We start from the raw sequence: 23,139 nt of genomic DNA, 5'->3' as shown, positions 1-23,139 counted from the left end.
TATCACTTGCTACTTGGGAGAACAGACCAACATCCAGTTCACTCCAAGCTCCTTTCAGATAGTTGCAGAGAGCAGGAAGGTCTCCCCTCAGCCTGGTTTTCTCCAGTCTAAACAGCCCCAGTTTCCTCAGCTGCTCCTCCTAAGACTTGTTCCTTACACCCTTTAAGAGCTTCCTTGCCCTTCTTTGGACCTGTTGGCACCTCATGTCATTCTCTTATAGGACCTCTGTGGAGCACAGAGCACTGCCACAATGCTGTATGTCATTGGGAACCTTCATCAGATTGCAGGTCTCCCAGCTTTCATGGAATGTACACTTTACCCCTATATGAGATACAGGCAGAGCAGAGCAATGCTCTGCTAGCAGGGATAGCCAGATGTAGCCCTGCAGCTGCTTGTAACAAGTCTATGTGTCATAAACTCTGCCTTGAGGCTAGCATGAACCCGTGTGGTCTGTGAACTGGAACAAAGGGCAAAGTCTGAATTCCCCTTCCAACTATGCCCCACCTGTACTCTAAGTTACCCTCTTCAGCTCTCTCAGCTTCTGTAAAGTGGAGCTCCTATCCACTACATACAGAGGGCATACAGCAACTTAATTAATGTTTGCAAAGTGTTTTGAGATTCCTGGTGACAAGTGTTGGGAAAGTGTGAATGGAGCTGATTATTAGAGCATGTGAGCAAACATCTAGTAAGCCACAAATTAACAGCTGGCTAATAGCACATGCATGGCTGGGCTGACATCCCTTGCTTAAAAAATGTGCTCCTTGGCGATTTATTTTCAATGCCTGGCTGTTGCTAGAACAGAATACTTATTACTTCTGACTCTAACCTAACTTTTTCAGACTGATCAATCACCATTACTGCTTTATGGTTCAGCTAGTTCTACTCTAAAGAGTTAGGCTAAAACACAAAGTATCATCATCTTCATTCATTCAGTGCTTCAAAGCACTGAAGTATTTTAACTTCAAATACTGTATAAACTATAATAAGTTCATTATAATGGCTTACATTTTCCCATTGTCAGATCCAGTCTGAACTAATTGCTTAGCAAATTTTATTACAATTGGTTTTTATTTTAGATGAGCAGTCTTGTGGAAGCTCTGTAGATGCTCAGCACAATATCTTTCATGCTGATTAGGATTCAAGGAGCTAAAGGGGAAGTTTGCCTTATGGAAGACACTTTGTCAGCTACCTGTTTGATGATTCCTTCTGTCTTTCTCTAGCATCTGAAATGGGCTGTTTCCAGACACAGAGTAGTGGACAAGAGAAGCTGGCATTATGATCTAGTTTGGTACTGCTGTTCTCTCCCTTCAAACAAGAACATGTTGTGTCATCTACTAGATGTTATCCTGTGCATTGGACAGGAGGGGCTGGCTTTTTGCAGATGCCCAGTTAAGAATGTAAACCTCTGAGTTTCTTAAACATGCATTTTGTATTGTAACCACTGAACCATGCTACTTCATGATTGCTTGGTTGTCCTGGCATTTGCCTACACACACATCTGGTTGTTACACAGAATCACAGAATAGTGGGGGTTGGAAGGGACCTCTTGAGATCATCTTGTCCAGCTCCACTGTAAGGTCACCCAGAACAGGTTGCCCGTGATTGCAGGCAGATGACTTTGAATCTCTCCAGAGAAGGTGAGATTTCGGGCAGCCTGGTCCAGGGCTCTTGTCACCCTCACAGGAAAGAATTTTTGCTCATGTTCATATGGAACTTCCTGGGTTCCAGTTTGTGCCATTGCTCTTTGTCTGAAAAGAGTCTGTCCTGAAAAGAGTCTGTACCCATCCTTTTTCCCTTCACATTTTAGCTGCTGATAAGCATTGCGAAGATCCCCTCTGTCTTCTACAGGCTAAACAGCCCCAGGTCTCTCAGCCTTATGAGGTGATCCATAATTGGATGTTTCCATAGTGTTAGTAGATTCATTCCAGAAAATATCATAGAATAGAATCATAGAATCAAGAAGGCTGGAAGAGACCTCAAAGATCATCGAGTCCAACCTGTCACCCTAAACCTCATGACTATCTAAAACCATGGCACCAAGTGCCACATCCAATCCCCTCTTGAACACCTCCAGGGATGGTGACTCCACCACCTCCCTGGGCAGCCCATTCCAATGGCCAACCACTCTCTCTGTGAAGAACTTTCTCCTCACCTCCAGCCGAAACCTCCCCTGGTGCAGCTTGAGACTGTGTCCTCTTGTTCTGGTGCTGGTTGTCCTGGAGAAGAGACCAACCCCCTCCTGGCTACAACCTCCCTTCAGGGAGTTGTAGACAGCAATGAGGTCACCCCTGAGCCTCCTCTTCTCCAGGCTAAACAGTCCCAGCTCCCTCAGCCTCTCCTCATAGGGCTTGTGCTCAAGGCATCCTCTAGTAACTTTCTGTACATATTTTAAAAGTGTGGGTAACAGGTTGAATGCCATCAGAGACACATCTAAGGAACCACCAGCCTTCATTGTCTCCATGTGCCACTCAGCAAAGAATGAAACCATTGGACACTGGTGCCTCTAGTCTCTGTTAGGAATCGGAGTATGCTTACAGTGTAGCTGGAGTCAAGGCTAATAGAAACTTAATTCAGTCACCAAGGACAATTCCCCACTTTTCTCCATTACCTGGACATAAATTCTCCTCTTCCCAGAAGAGAAGCTCCTGAAAGCATGCAACACTAAATGCTTCTTATGGTAGGTTAAAGGCTTTTACAGGCAATTTGCTTCAGTGCAATGGTGGACAACTATCCATGTTGTTTGGCATTTTGTTGTTTATGACTTCCCAAAAAAGACCTTGAAGACTCTGTCTGTTTCCTTAAGCGTTGTGCTTTCAGCCAGGGTGTGCTGGAATTACAGTTAGCACACTAGACCTGTACAGCCATCTTGGCAGTAGCTGGCCTTAATCTCTTCTTCAGTACCTTAAATTATGGAGGAGTTCACTGACCTAGTAGATATAACAATAAATTAAATTCCTTTAAACAAATTGATCAAAGAAACTTGACCAATTTCCATAAATCTTTGGAAGTTGGTTTGAATTAGCCTTTGATTTAGCATTGGTTTAATATACCAAAAAAAAAAAAATCCTATTCTTCTTACACATTTGGCAGCTGTGCTGCTTCTTGCCTCAGTTCATGTTGCTAAGGAAGATTTATTTCCCAGAAGTTAGCCATCACTCTTACAGCCCACGACATTACAATTCACTTCTTCCCTCGACAGCGCTGTCCAGCTAACTTGTAATGCTGTGAAGAGTAGAATGGATGGATTTTACTTTGGTGTAAAACATCTTAAATACTTCCGTGTAGGAGATTTCAAAGAGCTCTGCGGTGTCAGCTAATGTATCCGTGACAGCACACTCAGAAGGCAAGGGGGGTATCTGAGTTGAGGGCAGAGAAGCTGAGGTACAGAGGCACATGCTCTTGGAAGAGACTGGTGACAAAATTGGGAGCAGAGCCAGCCTTTGCACAGTGCTGAATTTTAATCACAAGTTTGTAGGTTGCTTTCACGTTCTTAGGATATGCAAAATAGACACTGATCCAAGACCCCAATCAGCTCTACCAGTTCTAGTGGTGCGTTTCATGTTGATGTGTCAGATCATCCAGCATCTTTTATCAGTAGTGAAAATAACACAAGAGTTGCTATAACACCTTCATTACAGCTACTTCTTTGATGAAAGGGATGAAGAGGAACAACAACAAAGGAAGCTGAAGCAGAACAGACTTTGGCATGAAGCAGAATGGGCAGTGTGGTTCTTCTCAAAAAGCAGCTCTTTCTCCTAACTTTGAAGCACCAGTCATATTTCAAATAGAAAGGAAAAAAGGAGAAAAATCTGAGACCTGGAGAATATAAATGGGAATAAAATGGGAAAAGGTCTGTCAGGAAGTTGTGAAAACACCCACACTCTATTGGCCTTTGCAGATTACTTCCAGCCCCTCTGAAGGACGCAGTGGAGGTGTCTATGTGGAGGAAGTGTTACACCATGCCAGAAGTGAATGCAGCACTCAGCAAGATCCAGCTGGTGGGATATTCTCAGAAGATTGTGAGTACTGTAAAGTTGTTCTCAGGTCAATAGTCAACTTGCTGTTTCCCATCTTTTCCCTGGAAATGCCCTTCCTTTTCCATTTTTCCTCTAGATTCTGTAGTTAGCACAGTCTCTCGGTGTGCTTCCCAAGAAGAGCTCTTCTTTGGTGAGCTCAAGGAGTATCCATTTATTCCTCCTCTTCCTCTGGGAGGCCAATTTTAGGGCAGTGCACCTTCAAATTGGGAGTTGATGGCTGGCCTGCTGAGAGCTGGGAGGATGTACGAAATGAATGTATCCTCTCTCGTAAGCCACATCCCCTCCTGAGTTACCGTACCTCGCTTCTGGGAATCTTTTGAGTGCTTTAGCCTCCACTAAAGCAAATACTGCAAATTAGGGATTGTAAACAAGACCTAATGGTTTGACCTGAACTTCAAAAACTCTTTTCCCAGTGTTCCCAGCTCACGCTTTTTGTCTACAATGCTACTGAATATAGACAATTTCTAGACTATGTCATTTCTAGAACAAGCTGAACCAACAATTCGGTGGTCTGCAGATGAGTTCTTTTATGGTTTGTAGGCAGCATGTGGGCCATGATACTATTGTTGCTCAGGGCTGTAAGAAATAAAAAAAGTGAGTTAAAATAAGTTGTGTACCCAATATTTACTTCCTTTTCTTAAGCAGTGGGCCATTGAAGTTTGGAGACTGCTCTTTCTGTGTAAGACAGTTTGAAACAGTAACCAGTGCTGCTGTGTGCTAAATTTGGTGAATTGGAGTTTGTCTGCTGCTGCATTACAACTGGTGAAGAAAGAACCTAAGCCACCACTAACATGGCTGCTGACATAAATAACAGCTTATAGCTACAGCTTTGTGTAGCAGCCGGACAGGTTGAGGGCAATTTGAGTTCCTCGGTGTCCATTGGTGGTTACTGCTCTTTTTCAACTCTCCTCACAGTGTGGGTGCATCTCACCTAATTTTAGATCTGTGCATTACAGCTTATCAGTCTTTTATAACTACCAGGAATAGAGATTTTTTTTATCTCTTTCCAAAGCTGACTTTAAAATTTACCGGATCCACTTTTCATGTCTCCATATCAGATCCTTGGTTTACACACTTGGAGGGATGGAGACTTTGCCTTGTTTTGCAAGGCATCCAAATATGTATTGAGATACTAGAAAAATCATTAGTAGCGCGTGAGTCAGATGCTTGTTCTATTATTCAGTAACCAGAAAGTAGATCACATTAGTGAGTTATACACAGAGGATTCTTTTCCTTTCTTAAAACAAGTATAACACATTACTGTGTACAGATAAAGCAATCCACCTTCTAATGACACCTGGAAAGGAGACAACTGTCAAGTTGCTTATGCTTAGAACTGATACTGAAATTTGGATTAAGTTTATAGAGTGTTCTTTCTAAACCACCAGCAGAGAGCATTTAAAAGGAAATAATTTACAAACTGAGTGAATTTGAAGTTAGGCTTATGTTTTCCACAGCAAAATGTGTAACCCAAATAGATTTTATATCAGTACAGAACCGCTTATCCTTTCTTCTCTCCTACTGGCTATTATTAATACCATTTGACTAAGGGAACAGAAAGTCTTTAGGGTGTAAAGCTCTTCTTCAGTACAGCAAAGGCAGACTGATCAAGACCCCAGTTTATTCCCCTATTTAAAGTTATGATTAAGTGTGAGCTTAGATGCTGTAGAATTCACATGGAAGACAGATTTTGTGAAGGCCCTACCTCAAGAAAAGCTTTTCTCAGAGCACGTGTCCCATTAGATGTGGGTAAATACAACTATCAGACATAAGGCTCAGGAAACTGGCTTCATAAGGGCTTTGAATAGCAGAACTGCTTTACAAATTGATATAACTGATGATAAAATGACCTGTTCTGACTTCTCTTGGGAGCTCACTCAATTTAATGTCTTATGCTGTCTGTTTCAGGAACTATTTGGTGCTGTGCAGGTCACTCCTCTCAGCTCAGGCTATGCTCTTGGAAGTTCCAATTGGATTATCCAGTCCCACTATGAAAAGGTTTCCTATGTTTCAGGATCTTCTCTACTTACAACGCACCCTCAGGTATAGCCTCTGTTAGTCTTTCACAGAATTTCATAATGGTGGGGGTCATAAGGGACCTCTCGAGATCATCTAATCCAACCCCTCTGCTAAAGCAGTCACCCAGAGCAGGTTGCACAGTATCACTTCCAGGCAGATTTGAAAATTCTCCAGAAGAGAGTCCACAACCTCTCTGGGCAGCCTGTTCCATTGCTCTGCCACCTTCAAAGTAAAGAAGGTTTTCCTTATGTTTAGGTGGAACTTCCTGTGCTGTAGGGAGACAGGAGGGTGAACACACTTCCTGTGTTCATAGAGGTAAGTATCTTTGCTCAAAAATAATAGAGGAGCCTTATTCCAACCGGGATCTGCTGTAGTATAGAAGCCGTACTAAGGTACCTGTGTTAGCAGTTAGGTAGACTTAATGGGCATTGAGAAGACATTCTAGCCTGGTAAGTGGATGAGTATCGACGTTACTAGGGAAAGATAACTGAAAGTCTTCGTTACTAATGATTTGATGCTAACTTTCTCACCAGCTGGGAAATAGGAAATTTTCAAGTGAGCTAAACAATAGAGTATTAGAGACTTTTTCTTTAATCCATATTTCATTGAAGGGTCTTTACAGACAGTTCACTGACTGCTTCTGTATCACTTCTGAAACATCCTTCCTTGGGAGAAATGATAGCTAACTGGCTGCCAACTTTTCTACCCTGCTCTGCTAAGGACAAAGTCTTTATAGTGCTGTAGATGTAATTTCCAGTAAATTAATTCTCTCTAGATCCATAAATTCTTAGTGCGAAGAATGGCTTGAAGTTTGCAGTGCTGTGTGCTTCAGAAGTTGTCAAAATAGTTAAAAGCAATATTCACATGAGGTATTTTAAAATCATTTAGAAAATGTGTCAGGTTCATGATCAGTAGGTAATTTCCCCCAAGGTGAGTATCTTCTAAAGAGCTTTGCTTCTGAGCATCCTTCATTTAAAAGCTTGATCTCAGGAGCAGAACAAATGCAATAAATAAACCATCCTTAATAGTATGGCTGTACTTAGCTACATGCAGTTTATCAGTCTCTCAATCCCTATTTCTCTTCTCTGATGAGAAATAGGGTTGTGCCCTTTTGTCACCTTCTAGTGAAGGAGCAGCAGCAGTATTTCACACGATACCCTTCTAGAACCCCTTTCATAGTTACTAAAAACGAGAAGCACTTGACCATCTCTTGCAACCAAAGGGATTCTGTGGTTCTGTGGTTAGATGAAACTCAGTGCAGTGAATGCTGGCTGTTGGGCTGATCTTGGAGGCAGCAGCAGGAATGTCTTGTGAAATCCACAGCAAGCCTGTGGGAAGAATAAGTGAAAGGTTCAACAAGGCTCTGTATTCATAGCTGCTGAAAATAAGGGTTTATTTGAGAGTTCAGTCTGGCAACACTAATTGTTCCCTTTACTTCTGCCTTCCAGCAGATAGTTTCTATTGAAAATTTTGCCTTGCTGTCTACTGAGGCTAGAATTGACACCGCTGTCACTGAAGTGGAGAACAGGAGTTGACAGCACAGGTTCAGGCATGCCACTAAAAGCCTTTCAAGACATATTCTTTACATTAACCCACAAAAATCAATGGAAGCCCTCTCAGTGCAACAGCAGCTGAAATTATGCGTATCTAATATGGTGTAATCATTATCTACATTATCACAGGCAGATTCAATATTATTTTTTATTGCTCTATTGGCATTTCATTTTCACAGACACGCTATGGAGAGTCAAAGATTGCAATCAATCTCATGTAACAGGTCTGGTCCTACAAGGTGGTGCACAGTGTAAACTTCTGTGGAAGTTGAGATGAAATTCCCCTGCATGTTTAACAGAGCAAGGTCTTGAGTACTTCAGGTTGGCACTGAGGGACTGTGAGCAAGGGAATTAACTGTGCGGTGATCTTCTAAGTTCAGAAGAGGAAATCTCTTCATTGGTGTCATCTGGTACAAATCTTTCCTGGTTGGTAAGACTGAAGAAGGTCTCTTGAGAATAAATAACCATAGAATACCATGCAGCTGGCTACAGTTGCCCATCTTTGCTTGAACTGCAGCTGTGAGAAGTGCATTCCAGGCCAGAGCAAGGCTAAAAGTTAACTTTTCACCATAGCTGTACTGCATCTGCAGAAAGATAAGTGGATTTTGCTTTTTTTCAAGACTGAATTATGCTAAATTTTGAGTATCAAGACTATATATCTAGCATCAGGTCACATTTAAGTATAATTTCAGAATATCTGCTCTGTTTGCTAATGAAGAGAAGTGGGGATGCATTTCCATTCTGCTTTAATAAAGTGCCAGTGTAAAACATGTCACATGATTGACCTCAGTGAAAAAAAGTGAGAGCCTTTATGCACAGCTGAGGCAGAACAGCGTTTGCTTTAACATTTGACTGCCTGCCAGTGGCCAGGTTGCCACACCATTTCATTGGACCTTTTAATTGTCAGTCCCTCAGCTACATCTGTGAGCTACAGGGACAGACTGTGCAGAGTGGAACATCTCCCTTACAAGGAAAGAGTGGAGTCTCTTTAGCTTGGAGTAGACTGAGGGGTGATCTTTTAACTTTTAACTGCATCATTTAGGATTGCACCTCTGACTGTAGGGCATCAGCACAGACTGTAGACCCAGATGATCAGAAGTCATAGCCCTGTGAAGACATTTGTTTCACTTCGACACAGGTTAGCCTCTAGCACAGTCTTCAAAGAAAGGTATTGGAGGAGGGCACAATGCTACTCTGATTCACTAAGGAACATTGGCCCTGCAACTAGTTGTTCTTTTTCTAGTACTTTATCTCTAGTCTTGCATTGGGAGCACTGCTTTTTGGTATGGGAAGTTTATGTGCAGTTGAAACTATGATTTTTCACATATTTTCAGCTACTGGCTTTTAAGTAAATATTTTGCTGTTTGGCCTGATATTATTATAACTACATAAAACCCCCACTAATATGTGTAAGGGATTGTGTCTTAGATAAATAAAAAAAATTATCAACATTCATAGAAATCATAGAATCATGGGAGTGTTTGGGGTTGGAAGGGACCTTTAAAGGTCATCTCATCCAACCCTCCTGCAGTGAGCAGTGGCATCTGCAACTAGAGCAGATTGCTCAGAGCCCTATCCAACCTGACCTGGAATGTTTCCATGGATGGGGCATCTACCACCTTGCTGGACAACCTGGTCAGTGTCTCACCACCCTCAGTGTAAAAACAGTCTTCCTTTATCTAGTCTGAATCTCCTCTCTTTTAGTTTAAAACCATCACCACTTGTGCTTTCACAACAGGTCCTGCTAAAAAGGTGTCCCAAATCTCACCTCTTCCAAGGAAAATCCACTGAATGGTTGAGGAAAATGGTGGATGGTACTGCCCTCTGTAGACAGTGAGCCCTGGAAATCAAAGCTGACACCTTTGATTTGCAAAGTGCAGCTGAGTTGGAAACTAGTGCAGCCAGAGATAGGAATGCAAATGTCAAACCCTTCCTGAGTGTACTGCTACATCCTCAGCAAATTGCTGCCCTTTCGTGATCAGCTCCCGAGGCCATGAAATGATTAGTCCAAGGAGACCACTTTGAGATGGATCTGCTTACAGTTCCAGTGTTTGTTTTGGGCTGTAGTATGCAGGTAAACAGTTGTAGGTGCTTTTATTGGCTCCAGTTAGGTTCCACAGATGGAGGAATGTTAAATTTCAAGTGTTCCATGTGTTCTCCTTCTTGCTCTTGCAGTCTTGTTGGTAGAGAACAGAGGAACTTGTGTTAAATCTCTTGCTTTACTCATTTTATATCCCTGTGCTCTGTTTCAGCCCATGGACCAAGCTTCTCTGAAAAACAGTGACGTTCTTATCCTGACAGGTCTTACACAAATCCCTACAGCTAACCCAGATGGCATGGTAGGAGAGTTCTGCAGCAACTTGGGTAGGTCTTTGAAAGAAACCTTCTGCCTGTTTTATCATCTTATTCATTGCTTTGGGTGGGAAATAACTTTTGAGATTCCTGGAATTGAGTAAGTTGTCCAGCTATAGCTTCTGGCATAAAACTAGCTGTTTAGATTTTATGATGTGCTCCTGATGTCATTAATACAGTAAGTGCTTGGAGAGACACAAGTTGTACCTAAAACGTTTTGGAATGGAACAGGTATAATGAGATTTAATCATCTGCTGCTCTTGGTTTGCTAAGTACATTGCTCAGCTGCCAACAGACTACGTGTTGCCTGGGGTTTGGATATTGTTCCCAGTTGAAATATTACCATTTCCTTCCTGTGTATCAGCCAGTGTAAAATCTTTACATGCTTTTTTTTTATGACTTTCAGTTTTGAAAACAAGCACATCTGCTTCCCTTCTTACACCTGATTTTTAAATATATCAAAAGCAAACAGCACAATCTGTTTAAAAAAATAAATAATCAAGATATATTTATAGACCCCAGAAATATAAAACCTAATCAGACGCTTTCACAGCTGGAAAAGCTGATAATTGCAAAGCTGTGATATCAATGTGAATGACAGCATTTTCCAGCCACTTTGGAATGTCACATCCAGTGCTGTTCTCTCCTTTTTTTCCCCTTCCCCCACCTCAGTTCCTCTGTGTACTCACCCTTATGTCACCAAACAACTTTCTCATGTCTGTCCTGTATGTTGCTTGTTCTTTTATGAGAAATCTTCTCTTTGTTTTAAACTAACTACTTTTTACAAATGAGACTACGAAGTTTGTGATAGGAGGAATGTTACAAAGGTTATCAAAAGACACTGGAAGTCTAAATCAGGGAATGCTTGCTATAAGCAAGTATTCTGGTCTCCATTGCACACCTGGGAGAAATTTGAGTTGTGGTATTCAGGTGGCTCATTCAAGGTTGCAGAATAATTCCAAGAACAGAAATGAGGACCAGATAATTCTTTGTTTTACTTTTCTCACTCTCTACAGCTACAGCTACACCCTACAGCGTGTTGGGGATCAGTTTCTTTTCGCAGGTAACAAGCAGTAGAACAAGAAGTAGCCTCAAGTTGCACCAGAGGAGGTTTAGGTTGGACATGAGGTTCCCCAAAAGGGTTATCAAGTTCTGGAACAGGCTGCCCAGGGAAATGGTGGAATCACTGTTCCTGGAGGCATTTAAAAGCAGTGTAGATGTGGTGCTGAGAGACATGGTTTAGTGGTGACCTGACAGTGCTGGGTTAATGGTTGGACTTCATGATCTTAAAGGCCTCTTCCAACCAAAATAAGTCTATGATTCCATGTGAATGTACGCATGGAGAAGAAAAAAGCACGTAATACTTTGGGTATTTTTCCCCATTTTAAAATTGTTGTGCATATTCACAGCTGCTGAATATCTCTGTACTGTCTCACAGTGCCAGTATGAGACAGTGGAAGGCAAATAATAAAAGAGATGTGGTAGATTCCTCCATCAAATACTGTCTCTACATCAAAACCAGATATCCCTGTTTAGGACAAGTTTCAGTTCAAACAGGAACCATAGGTGCTGTTGTGGGATGTGAAAGGCAAAATTATGAGTTTAGTTTATATTTTATGAAAATAAGATGTCAGGATGACTCCTTGTAGTATTACCTCTTAGTAGAGTGTGTTTTGGCATTTCATAAGAATTATAGTCTTGGATTATAGCAAAGATCCTCTCTGCCAACATACTGGCTCCAGCAGATGTCTAGAGAAGAGCAGAAGAACAGGACTAGACTATATAATACTTTCTCCGTATAATCTCATAGCCTTCAAGTACTTTTATTTCAGGAATTTCCTGAATCAGATATGGCTTTTGTCTAGTTTGCAATGTTCAGTGGATGTCTCTTCCAGGAACTTGTTCAACTGCTGCCTGAAGCTGTGTTAGTTCTTAACACCTGTGACCTCCTTTCCTAAGCGGTGTGTGTGTGTCTGTGTGTGTGTCTTGCAGTCTGTGTTTTCATTGTTCTTAAGTGTTGTTAATTTTATTACCCTATGAGCTGTCACAGATAAGCTTTGGTGACCTTGTTGTGCTAGATCCAGCTGTACTTCCCTTCTCTGTTCCTTCTGGACCTTAATGGAGGTTACTGTCCCCCTGACAGATGGTAGTGTGATCACATCCAATTATCTTGCCTTAAACCACCAAGGAATCAAGTCTGAGCTGAAACAGAATCATAGGATCACAGAATTGTTTTGACTGGAAGAGACCTTTAAGATCATTGAGTCCAACCAATTAACCCAGTACTGCCATGTCATCCACCAGCAACACATCTACACAACTTTTAAATCCCTCTGGGGATTATGGCTCCACTGCTTCCCTGGGTAGAAGGAAGCTCTGTTCCAGGGCTTGATAACCTTTTAGGGGATGAAATTTTTCTTAATGTCCAACCTATACCTCCTCTGGCACAACTTGAGGCCACTGAAGACAGTATTCGAGGTGAGACTTTGTACTGGAGAAACCAAAGCATGATACATGTTGCCTTGCTTCCAGCTCTACTGTAAAATGTGCTCTAGCAAGAACCTTGGTGGTCACATGTGTCTTGAATTGAGACAGCTGTACGATGAGTAAACAAGAGTGAGACTATAGTTAATTAAAATGCATTTAAAAATTAAACAAAGTCTTAGAGATGTAGCTTGGGCCAAGCAAAAGATGAATGTGCATAAATAAATATGTTAGATGCGTAGGTACAGGTGGGTGTTTGCCTGCACAAGTTGTTCTGGCTTCCAGAAACATTCTAAACTGATTTGAGGGCTTTGCTGGTGAACTTCAAGCCAGCTTTTATTCTGAATGAGACCAACTCAGAGAAATTAGAAAATTATTAAAAGCCCAAAGGAAGATATATGCTTGAAATGATGCCATTGTAAGAATCTGGGGTTTCAGTGCCAAAACACACAGCGACCTGAAAAAAATTAAATAATTATGTGAGTAATGTCATGCTGGGGCTGTCTCTTACGGAACACCGGCAATGTTTACACACTTCCCACAATATCAGGAGAAGAAAACAGGGAATCAATTTCCTGTCAAGTGCGTAAAAAAAAGTCCAAAATGCAATTTGTTACTGGGAAAAGCAATAGAGTAAGCAAGCCATACACAATAGTTTTAATATATTTTTCCTATTTTCAAAATGTTCAGGGGATTTCACAAGAAGCTGAGAATACACTAGATAAAATCTCTAAAGCAGACACTGGAAATGTACCAAAAATGTGTATCATGAGGTAAAGGTCTGTTTGTGAGTAAGTGTTGTGAAGCACAGCAATGGAAGTAGGAAGATTTCACCTCAATCTCTGTTTTCATCCCAGCATGTAGAGTTGTAGATGATGGTTCCCATTATTACCAAGTCATGTGCATGATTTCCTCCCCACATTGTGTGTGCAGCACTGGAATCATGCTCTGTCACCTCTACAAGTTCTTCTCAGTTCAGCCTGAACTCCTTTTTCCTGTGCTCAGCACCACAACACCAGCACTCTGCAGCTTGAGAAAAGGAATTGTATTTTTACATTGCCTTGGGCATCATCAGCAAAATTGCCAGACAGTCTGTAGGGACAGTTTGTGATATTTTTTGTGTGTGTGTGCAGTCATGCCTCTGTGTCTGTGTGTCCCTGTGTTTATATAAAGCACAAAAAAGCACAGCTCGACTTTTAGGTGCAAACTTGACCTTGTGGTAGCAGCTGCTGGAAAAGCAAGTATCTCATTGTGAGTTGTAAATTGAACAACTTGTTATGGAGCTGCTGAAGGAGACTAAATTTGAAATGCCAACATTATTATACAACTTTTATCAAGAGAGTGCATCCGTCAGTCACAGAGATAAATTGGGCTTTAAATGGCTTTCAAATATACGTGTCCTCATACTGACAACTGTGGAAAGTTGCTGTAGTGGTGCAGTGAGCCAGATTGGACTTGCTTCTTGCTTGGAAAGCAATATGCTTGTAAAGCTTTTCATCCCTGTTCTGCAGAAGCTGCGAGGTAATTTTTGTCCCTTTATGGAACCACTTAGGAGCACTCTTAAGAAGTTGAGCCCAACTGTCCTGAGCACAGCACATACAAATAAATATGCACCAAGGAACTGAGTAGTGTATACTAAACCAAACATTTGTCATTCAGAGCCTTGCCAGAGGTGTCATAGCCATGTGCCTGTCCTGGGAATTAGGAGTAGTCACAGTCTGGTTACAAAGGTGCATCACTGTGCCACTAAGAGATTCAAAGGGACAGCAGCCCTGGATCCTTGGCCTTGTGGGTAGAGTAGCTGGCTGGAAGAGTGCTCCACTGCCTGGACTGTGATTTTGTATTAGCTATTGGTAACCAGCTCCTTAGTTTTCCTGGGAACAGAAACTCAAGCTGATGTCTGCTTCAAGACCTTGCCCTCCATTACGTTCTCTCTGGCCCCAGGAATCTTGAATTTCTGGTTCTTTTGAACAGAAGAGGCTGGAGGTTCCCATAGTGAACCAATGATTGTGGAGAAAGGAGAGCTGTGAATTCAAACTCTAAGGCTTAGGAATGAAACTCACATTTGTTTAATGGCCTGAAATTCTTTAACCAGATGAAAGCTCTTCCTCCTGCAGGAAAATGTTCTTCAAGGTGAAAAATCCTAATACAGAGGTTGTGCATTTCCCTAAACTCGGTAAAACCTTGAAACATTCAGCCAGAAAAATCTTCCTTGAACATGTAGATGGAGGCAAAAAGACCCTTAATATGCTAAATCCATACTCCATTGAGGCTTGTCAATAAATTGAAGTCAAGGAAGTGATTATGGCAGGATGTAATATGTGTTTTCAGGCTCTTTCACAGCTTTTTGTGTAATGCCTCAATGCATAATGTTACTGCTGCTGCACTGCAATTAACATCAGTAGATGGTTTTACACCAGGCCACAGCTGAAATCCTAGTGAGGCAGCAATCACTCAGTGACCTGGACAAAGTATTTCCACTTTCCCATAAGGAACAGCATTTTTGTGATTTGTTCTGCCAAAATCTCAGAACAAAATGCGTGCTCTGTACTTGCCTTTACTGTTGTAATTGGATCTGTCTCAATTACAGAGTAAATCTGGTTTTCTTTTCCTCATTTTTCTCTGGTCCAATGCTGCCTACAGTTTGTTGAGGTTTTAAATAGTTCTTACTATATTGAAAGGACAGAAATATTTAGAGATTTTTAGGAGAAACACTCCCTTACCCCCTTTCAGCTTTGAGGGCTGTTCATCTACAGCACTGAAAACTGAGTACAGAACAGTTTACCATGTGTAGTGCTTTGAGACAGACACGCGAACTGTTGTCCTTCCCCTCTGGTGGACAGCTGATAGATGGAGCAGGGCTGATTTGATTGCAAGGTCGTTTGCATCACTCCTTTACCCTCCTGTGCCAGTGCAAGATCGCCCTCTCGTGTCAGTTTTGCATGTGCTCAGGCTCTTACGTACCCCTCAGCTAATGCTGTGTAATCATTTGCTCCACTGAGCCTGAAGAAGGCAGGAAATAAAAATATTTAGTGATCAGAAGGGTTCCTCCCCATTTTATGCAGAATGTGTTCTGCCTATTCACTCAATAGCTTCTTTCTATACATTATGTAGAATCATAGAACCATGTGGTTTGGGCTTGAAAGGACCTTAAAGATCATCTAGTTCCAACTTCTCTTCCACACGCAGGGATCCCTCTCACTAGACCAGGTTACTCAAGGCCCCATCCGACTGTGCTTTGAACATTTCCAGGCTTGGAGCCTCCACTACTTCTCTGGGCAACTTGTTACAGTGTCTCACCACTCTCATGGGGAAGAAATCTAGCTGCTTCCAGCTTGAAGCCATTACCATTCATTGTATCCCTACATGCCTTTGCAAAAAGCCTCTCTACAGCCATACTGTAGGCCCCCTTCAAATACTGGAAGGCTGCTATTAGGCCTCAAGACTGATCAACCCTGACTCTCTCAGCCAGAAGAGGTGCTTCAACCCTCATTTATTAAGTATAAAATCTGGATTAAATAAATTCTATTTAAAATGTTAAGTATGAACCTTGTTAATTGATTACTTTCTCTCTCCCTTAGCTATGACTGTCCGGAATGGAGGAAATGTGCTGGTTCCCTGTTACCCTTCTGGAGTGATCTATGATCTGCTGGAGTGCCTGTATCAGTATATTGACTCTGCTGGGCTCTCCAATGTCCCTTTTTATTTCATCTCACCTGTTGCCAACAGCTCCCTTGAGTTCTCCCAGATATTTGCTGAATGGTAGGTGTCATCAACCTCAGTTCCTACTTTCACCTATAGTAAATAGATATAATACAGGTTCTCTCTACTTGACATATTCTAGTATATACTTGATTAGAATTATAAGCATGTTTCTTGAGGCACAAGAGAGTGTGTAAGTAGATGTCCTGTAATTATGGAAGCATAATTTCCTGTAGAACATAGGAAGTCAGATAATCTCTATCTCTCTACTCAGCATTGGTGAGGCCACGACTTGAATTCAGTATTGGGGCCCTCTTTACAAGAAGTACACTGAGGTACTGGAGTATGTCCAAATCTGGTGAAGGGTGTAGAGCACAAGTCTTGTGAGGAACAACTGAGGGAACTGGGGTTGTTTAATCTAGAGAAAAGGAGGCTGATGGGAGACCTCCTCACTCTGAAAAAAAGTTGTAGCATGGTTAGGGTCAGTCTCTTCTCCCAAGTAGCAAACAATAGGACAAGAGGAAATATCTTCAAGTTGTGCCAGGGGAGGTGTAGGTTAAACACGAGGGAAAACATTTTCCACAAAAGGATTGTAAAGCCCTGGAACAGGCTGCCCAGGGAAGAGGTGGAGTCACCATCACTGAAGGACTTAAAAGAGTAAATGTGGTGCTGAGAAACATGGTTTAGTGGAGACCTGGCAGTGCTGGATTAGCAGTTGGACTTGATCTTAAAAGGTCTCTTCCAACCAAAACGGTTGTATGATCGGTCCTTTTTGGTACTTGCACTGATGATTGATGTACCTAACTTGAGTGCTTCTTATCTGTGCTTGTTTGCACATCTTATCCAGTGCCCCCAAAACTACACCACAGTCTCCTTGTGTAATCAAAATAGATTGTTCAGGCTTAATTTTGCTGAGCCAGCAACATGTTTTTGTGACAGGAAAAGACTGACAGTATCCTAGTCTGCATTAAGCAGAGCACTGCCAGCAGGTCAGGGAAGGTTATCCTTCTCTGCTTAGCACTGGTGTGGCTATGTGGAGAGTGCTGCATCTCCTTCTGGGCTCCTCAGTACAAGAAGGGTATGGGCTTACTGAAGTGAGATCAGCACTGGGCCACAAAGACAAGAGCCTGGGAGACCTGGGACTCTTCAGCCTGGAGAGCAAAAGGCTAGAGGGAGTCTTGTCAACGTGTAGAAACACTTGAATGGAAGAAATGAGAATGAGGGAGACAGACCCTTCTCAGCAAGGTCCAGTGACAGAACAGGAGGCTGAAATTAAACCACATGAAATTCTGTCTGAACAAAAGGAATACACTTTTTTACTGTGAGGGTGGTCAAACACTGGAACAGGTTGGGTAGAGAAGTTGTGGAGACATCAAAACCCAACTGGGCACAGTCCTGGATGACCTGTTCTATCTGATAATGCTTGAGCAGAGGGTTGGACTAGGTGATCTCAAGAGGTCCCTTTCAGCTTCAATCATTCAGTAATTCTGAGCCATGGAAAGGAGAACTCCACCAGTTGTAATTGTTCCTAAATCCTTGCATATGGGAGACATGTTCTAGATTATTAAATAGAGCAACTTAGCTTTTCCTTCCTTCCTTCCCCTCAGACTGGAGTTCAGGAAAAAAAGAGAGGTCCTGGAAATCTTATGTGAATTGATCACTCAGGAGAATTGTAAAGAGGATCGAAATTTGGTGAATTTTAACCATGTTACTTTCAGCAAAAGTAGGAAAACCAGTCCTTGATGTCCTGGCCAGAATTCTGTGTACTCACTAGGGTGTGTTGACTCTTACAGTTTATGGTTAAAGGATTATTTGTTTTGAATTTACATAGTGATTTCATTTCAGTAGAAGCCAAAAGTGATGGCTGCTAACAATAATACTGTATCAAAGGAGTAGAAATGTTATGTGTGACAGTTGGGTCATTTTATCTGCTGTATCTGCCTGGCACAATTGAGACACCCAAATGTTCAGACACCATTTCTTTAATTCGGTGTTGCTCTAGTGGCTTATATTCAAAAGTCAAACCCAACATTAGCTAATCTCCAAACGTGTTTTACTTATGTGCAAATGGAGGAAGAGGTTAAACTACTGTGCAATGGAAGTTTGGGGTCAGAACTGGAATTGAAATTCAGGCATTCCAGCCTTTCAGTTCTTCTATTTAGTCAGATAAATCACAGAATCACAGTATCATGGAATAGTGGACACTGGTAGGGACCTCTGCAGATCACCTGGTCCAGCTTCCTGCTAAAGCAGGGTCACCCACAGCACATTACCCAGGATCACAACATCCAGGTGGGTTTGGAATCTCTCCAGAGAAGGAGACTCCACAACCTCTGTGGGCAGTCTGTTCCAGTGCTCTGGCACCCTCAGAGGACAGAAATTTTTCCTCATTTTCAGATGAAGCCTCCTGTGTTCCAGTTTGTGGCCACTGCCCATTGTCCTGTCACTGGTGACCACAAAAGAGTCCAGCCCCATCCTCTTATCACCTGCTTGATAAGCATTGATAAGATGCCCTCTCAAGTCTTCTCCAGGATAAATAGCCCCAGAACTCTCAGCCTTTCTCTGAGCCAGTCAAAGAGATGCTCCAGTCCCCTCAACACCTTCATAGCCTCTATTGTACTCACTCCAGTAGTTCCCTGTCTCTCTTGAACTGGGGAACCCAGAACTGAGCACGATACTCCAGATGTGGCTTCAGTACAGCAGAGTAAAAGGGGGAGGAAAACTTCCTTTGACCCAGCTGGCCGCACTCTTCTCAAGGCACCCCAGTGGATGATTTGCCTTCCTGTCCACAGGGGCACATTGCTGGCTTATAATGACCCTGTTGTCTGCCAGCCCTCCCAGTCTATCTCCAGAGAGCTCCTTTCTCCTAACCTATACTGGTGCATGGAGTTACTAAAAGAAATTTCCTGCTCTTAGTCTCTCTTAGATTTTATCACATCTAATAATACCCAGTCTTAATTGCTTTTTAATAAAGTGAAGAAAGTGCAAGACAGGTAATATTTCCCAGAAAAATCTACCAGGATAGTGTCACTGCAGGTAACTGTAACGTCACACAGACCTCTGACAAATATCTCTTTTTTTAACTTCTGTGATAGGATGAATCAGGAGACCAGCTAGAGCTAATCAACAGCTTTTAGTATTTGTGTTTTCGAAACAAAACAGTTGATGTAAAATAAAGGTAACAGGGAGCATTGTGTCATGGGGAGATGCAGTTTACCGACATTGTAGCTGCAATGATAAAACACGCAGGGGAATTAGACTGTAACAAATAAAAGGACCAAGTCATAGCTGAGGAGTGGGATGAGGCAATTAGAATTTTTCTGTTGGCAAGTAATTTGGCTTTGCAAAAACTGCTGAGGTCTGGATTATGAAAGGTCTGGACAATGAAATGCTGTGGATGTTGAGTTACAAATGTCCTCAGTGGCAAAGTTCTGTTACATAACGTGTACAAAATCACTTCCAGTTCTCTTGTGCCTTCTGTAAGTGATCTCACTGTGACTAAGTTGTGTGTTCTGCAGTTGATGGTCCTCTAAACAGAGAAACTGGAAGTAAAACATGGATTATTTTGCACCTGATGCCACAGCTATGAAATTGCTTTCTCCAGAGAAAGTTTAACAGTAGATGGCAGCAGATACTGGAGGATGTTCTCCACCTCTCTAACCTAGCTTATTTTCCTTTTCTTTGAAAGGTTGTGTCACAACAAACAAACAAAGGTTTATCTTCCAGAACCTCCCTTTCCCCATGCTGAGGTAAGTAAACCATGGTCTTGCTGTTTGCTAAGATCACAGAGTAAGTAGGTTTCTAGATCACAGTCCTGTGTTGCTGTTCGTGGTTTTTTTGTTTTTTGGTTTTTTTTCTGGTAAACTCTTCTACACCTAGTTAATAGTTTTGTGTCATTCACACAAGTGGCTTTTTTCCTTTGCTTTCTGTGATTTGTGTGGGGTTGTGGAGGAGGAATGAATGATGGTTTCACTGAACTCAAAAAATCACTGTTTATTTCAACATATATCTTATATGCTTGCTTGTTTAACTTCTTCCCCTGCAGAAGGCTATCTGGCATACACATGGTTGAGTGTTTGCTCTTATCAGATTGCAACCACAAATATTCCCTTTGTCCAAGCAGTTTATTTGAAAGTCTATAAAACTAAGAGTTTAACAGAGATAGCTTAGTCATCCCAACTGCTACCTCCCTAGATGAAACAGACACGATGTTGTCTGCTGCAAAAGAAGTGGTTTCTTGACAATGAGCTTTGATATGAAAAAGTTAAAGTTCGTGGCACTGAGTGTTGTCATTGGCAATTTTAAAAGAAATTACTTGAGTTATCATCTTAATGAAGCAAAGGGGAGTAAGGTGCCTGTCTTTGGGAGGGAGATATCCCTGCAGGATATGTTATGGGAATCTTCCCTGTGACAAAATGATAATTTGAAGGGAACTTTAAGCTAGCCAGACATTAAGTAAACTAATTTCTTCAGAGCTGCTTACAGAGTTAGTCAAGAAAGTCTCTGGAGCCCCCAACACAAGAAGGACATGGACCTGTCAGAGCAGGTCCAGAAGAGGGCCATGAAGATGATCAGGGGGCTGGAGCACCTCTTCTGTGAAGACAGGCTAAGGACGTTGGGGTTGTTCAGCCTGGAGAAGAGAAGGCTCCAGAGAGACCTTATAGCAGCCTTCCATTATTTGAAGGGGACCTTCAGGATAGCTGGAGTGAGACTTTTTGCAAAGGCTTGTAGTGACAAGAGAAGGGGTAATGTCTGCAAACAAGAAGTTAAATTTGTGTTAGATATTAGCATATGAGGGTAGTGAGGCACTGGAACAGATTGCCCAGAGAAGTTGTGGAGGTTCCAAGCCTGGGAGTGTTCAAAGCTCAGTTGGATGGGACCCTGAGCAACCTGGTCTAGCAGGAGGTGTCTCTGCCCGTGGCAGGGGGACTGGAACAAGGTGATCTTTAAGTCCCTTCCAACTCAAACTATTCTATTGTTCTATGAAGAAAGGAAATCTCATACCCTCTCCACTGTGAACAGGTAGCTTTCCCACTGATGTAAACGAGAGACAGACTGGGAAAGGAAGAAATGGAACTGAGAAATAGTTTTGGCTAAACACTGTTCCTGTGAGACAGTGAACCATGCAGTCTCAGAAAACTGGCTTTTTTAGTTCTTGTGGCAAGAACTATCTGATGAGATGTGTAGAGTGGCCGTTGCAGGTTTAAAAGTCCAGAGATTAAATGCTTTTTTGGGTACTGAGGGTTGTTTTATTCTCTGAGATATCTCATTCAGAGACTTGTGCTGGAATTTGTCATTGCCCATCTGTAGGTACTTCAAAGGCATTGCTGAAAGAAGTATCTGACCAGAAACCCTCAGATGCTTGAATGGATTTCAAGCAAGACACGCAGTGAATTGTGTATAATCGGTTACCAAGAACAATGTAGGCTGCCAGGCAGGACACCTATTCACCATATTTTTTGTAACCAAAAAATTCATTCACCCTGATAAATCAATCCAAAAGTGTGATCTCTGAGTACAAAACCCTGTAGCCATACAGCTGATTTCCCCTGCATCCCTAATTTCTGGAGTGTTCTTGTTGATCCACAGTGTCATTGGTTTCACTGACAGCCTATATTCTACCAAAAACATTGCTTGGAAATTTTAGTTCACAACATGAACCAGAGCTGACAGTTTTAAGTGAAAGCCCTTCTAAAAATGAGAAGCCAAACAAGCAGCTGTCGAAGACTGGATTAATTAACCCATTTTATATGATGGATCTTTGTGTTCGTAGAGTAGTAACTGTGTCCTCTTAATTTTTAGGACATTTTATATTCCCCAGAGGCTTGTTGATAATGAGATTTTGCCAAATTGTTGTTTAACTCTCGAGACATTCTTCTGTGCTTTGTATGCAGATCAAGGAAATTATGTAGCAAAAGACCTCACAGCAGTGGAGAACAGATCAGTGGCCTTAGAACTCCTTAGAGGGAGTAGCACAGGCACAGACTTTGGTTGACAGGGCCAAGTCATACAGTTTATGACATGTAAATCTAGGAACATTTTATCATGAGATGGACAAACAGCTTATCTAGACCCAAGGGTATAATTTCTAGGAAGCCATTTTAGCCATTTTGCCTAAGGATTGCCTTAAATGTGCTAATGACACAGTGTGCTGTGTATGCACATCCTGGTGGCTCTCAGACTGTGAAATGGCTGTAACCTTTGGGCATTTCAGCACTGAGCTGCCACTACACATTTCACAGCAAGTGGTGTAACACAAGTAAGAGTGTGGGTGTGGGTGTTCATCTAGAGCTGCTGTGTAAACACCAGGAAGCAGAGTAACCTGCACTACCCTCACCCCATGATGGACTGAATGTCTCTAAGTCCTGATGCCCTAGGCATATAGCAACACTCTTTCAAAAGCCTGGCTTAATAGCAAAGCCAAAACAAAGTAACACCCTGGCAAAGAAAGGCTGAGGCTGCTGTTTCATTTAGTCTTTTGCTAAGATCATAAATCACTGAAGTTTAGACACATTTGAGAAAGCCAGATCGGGTTGCTCCTTGTTGTTCTAAGAGATGCATGGCTTGGTTCCGTTTGGTTTTAAACAATCAAAGCATGTTGAGATTGATACAGACGACTGACATGTAAGACACCCATGCTTGCCAACACAGCACTGAGATGCCCATGTCAGGTACCCAGTGCTCAGCATGTGTTTTTGTTCCTTGTTGCTGTCTTCTGAGGCATTGTCATTTCCAGCTGCTGTGGACTAGATGATCTTAAAGGCCTGTTTCAACCATAAACAACTCCGTGGTTTTATCCTTTTACTTCTGTAATTCTCATCTGCCTTGGGCCGTGTTCCAGTTTCAGTGGCACCTACAGCTGGTTATGGTTTAATGTCATACCATTTTTCAGGCATGGGAGAGGATCTGGGTTTCTTTTTCTTCTATGAAATACAGAGTTGGAACAGTGTGAACAGTATAGAGACAAAATCTTGTAGCTGACACCATATATG

The 23,139-nt window shown here is 42.0% G+C and overlaps 1 protein-coding gene across 2 annotated transcripts in view; it reads left to right on the top strand.

Annotated features, from left to right (window-relative positions):
• Positions 1-23,139, top strand: part of INTS9 (integrator complex subunit 9) — a 75,249-nt gene that overhangs the window by 22,471 nt on the left and 29,639 nt on the right. For both annotated transcript variants that reach the window (XM_054383546.1, XM_054383545.1), the window contains 5 exons: positions 3,899-4,019; positions 5,946-6,080; positions 9,862-9,973; positions 16,027-16,207; positions 19,836-19,896. In XM_054383546.1, coding sequence (XP_054239521.1) covers positions 3,899-4,019; positions 5,946-6,080; positions 9,862-9,973; positions 16,027-16,207; positions 19,836-19,896 — 610 coding nt within the window. The remainder of the gene's footprint in view (positions 1-3,898; positions 4,020-5,945; positions 6,081-9,861; positions 9,974-16,026; positions 16,208-19,835; positions 19,897-23,139) is intronic.

The sequence above is a fragment of the Indicator indicator genome, chromosome 9, assembly GCF_027791375.1.
Source record: "Indicator indicator isolate 239-I01 chromosome 9, UM_Iind_1.1, whole genome shotgun sequence".
In the NCBI taxonomy this organism is placed as follows: Eukaryota; Metazoa; Chordata; class Aves; order Piciformes; family Indicatoridae; genus Indicator; species Indicator indicator.
This window is presented reverse-complemented; position numbering and strand designations above follow the sequence as displayed.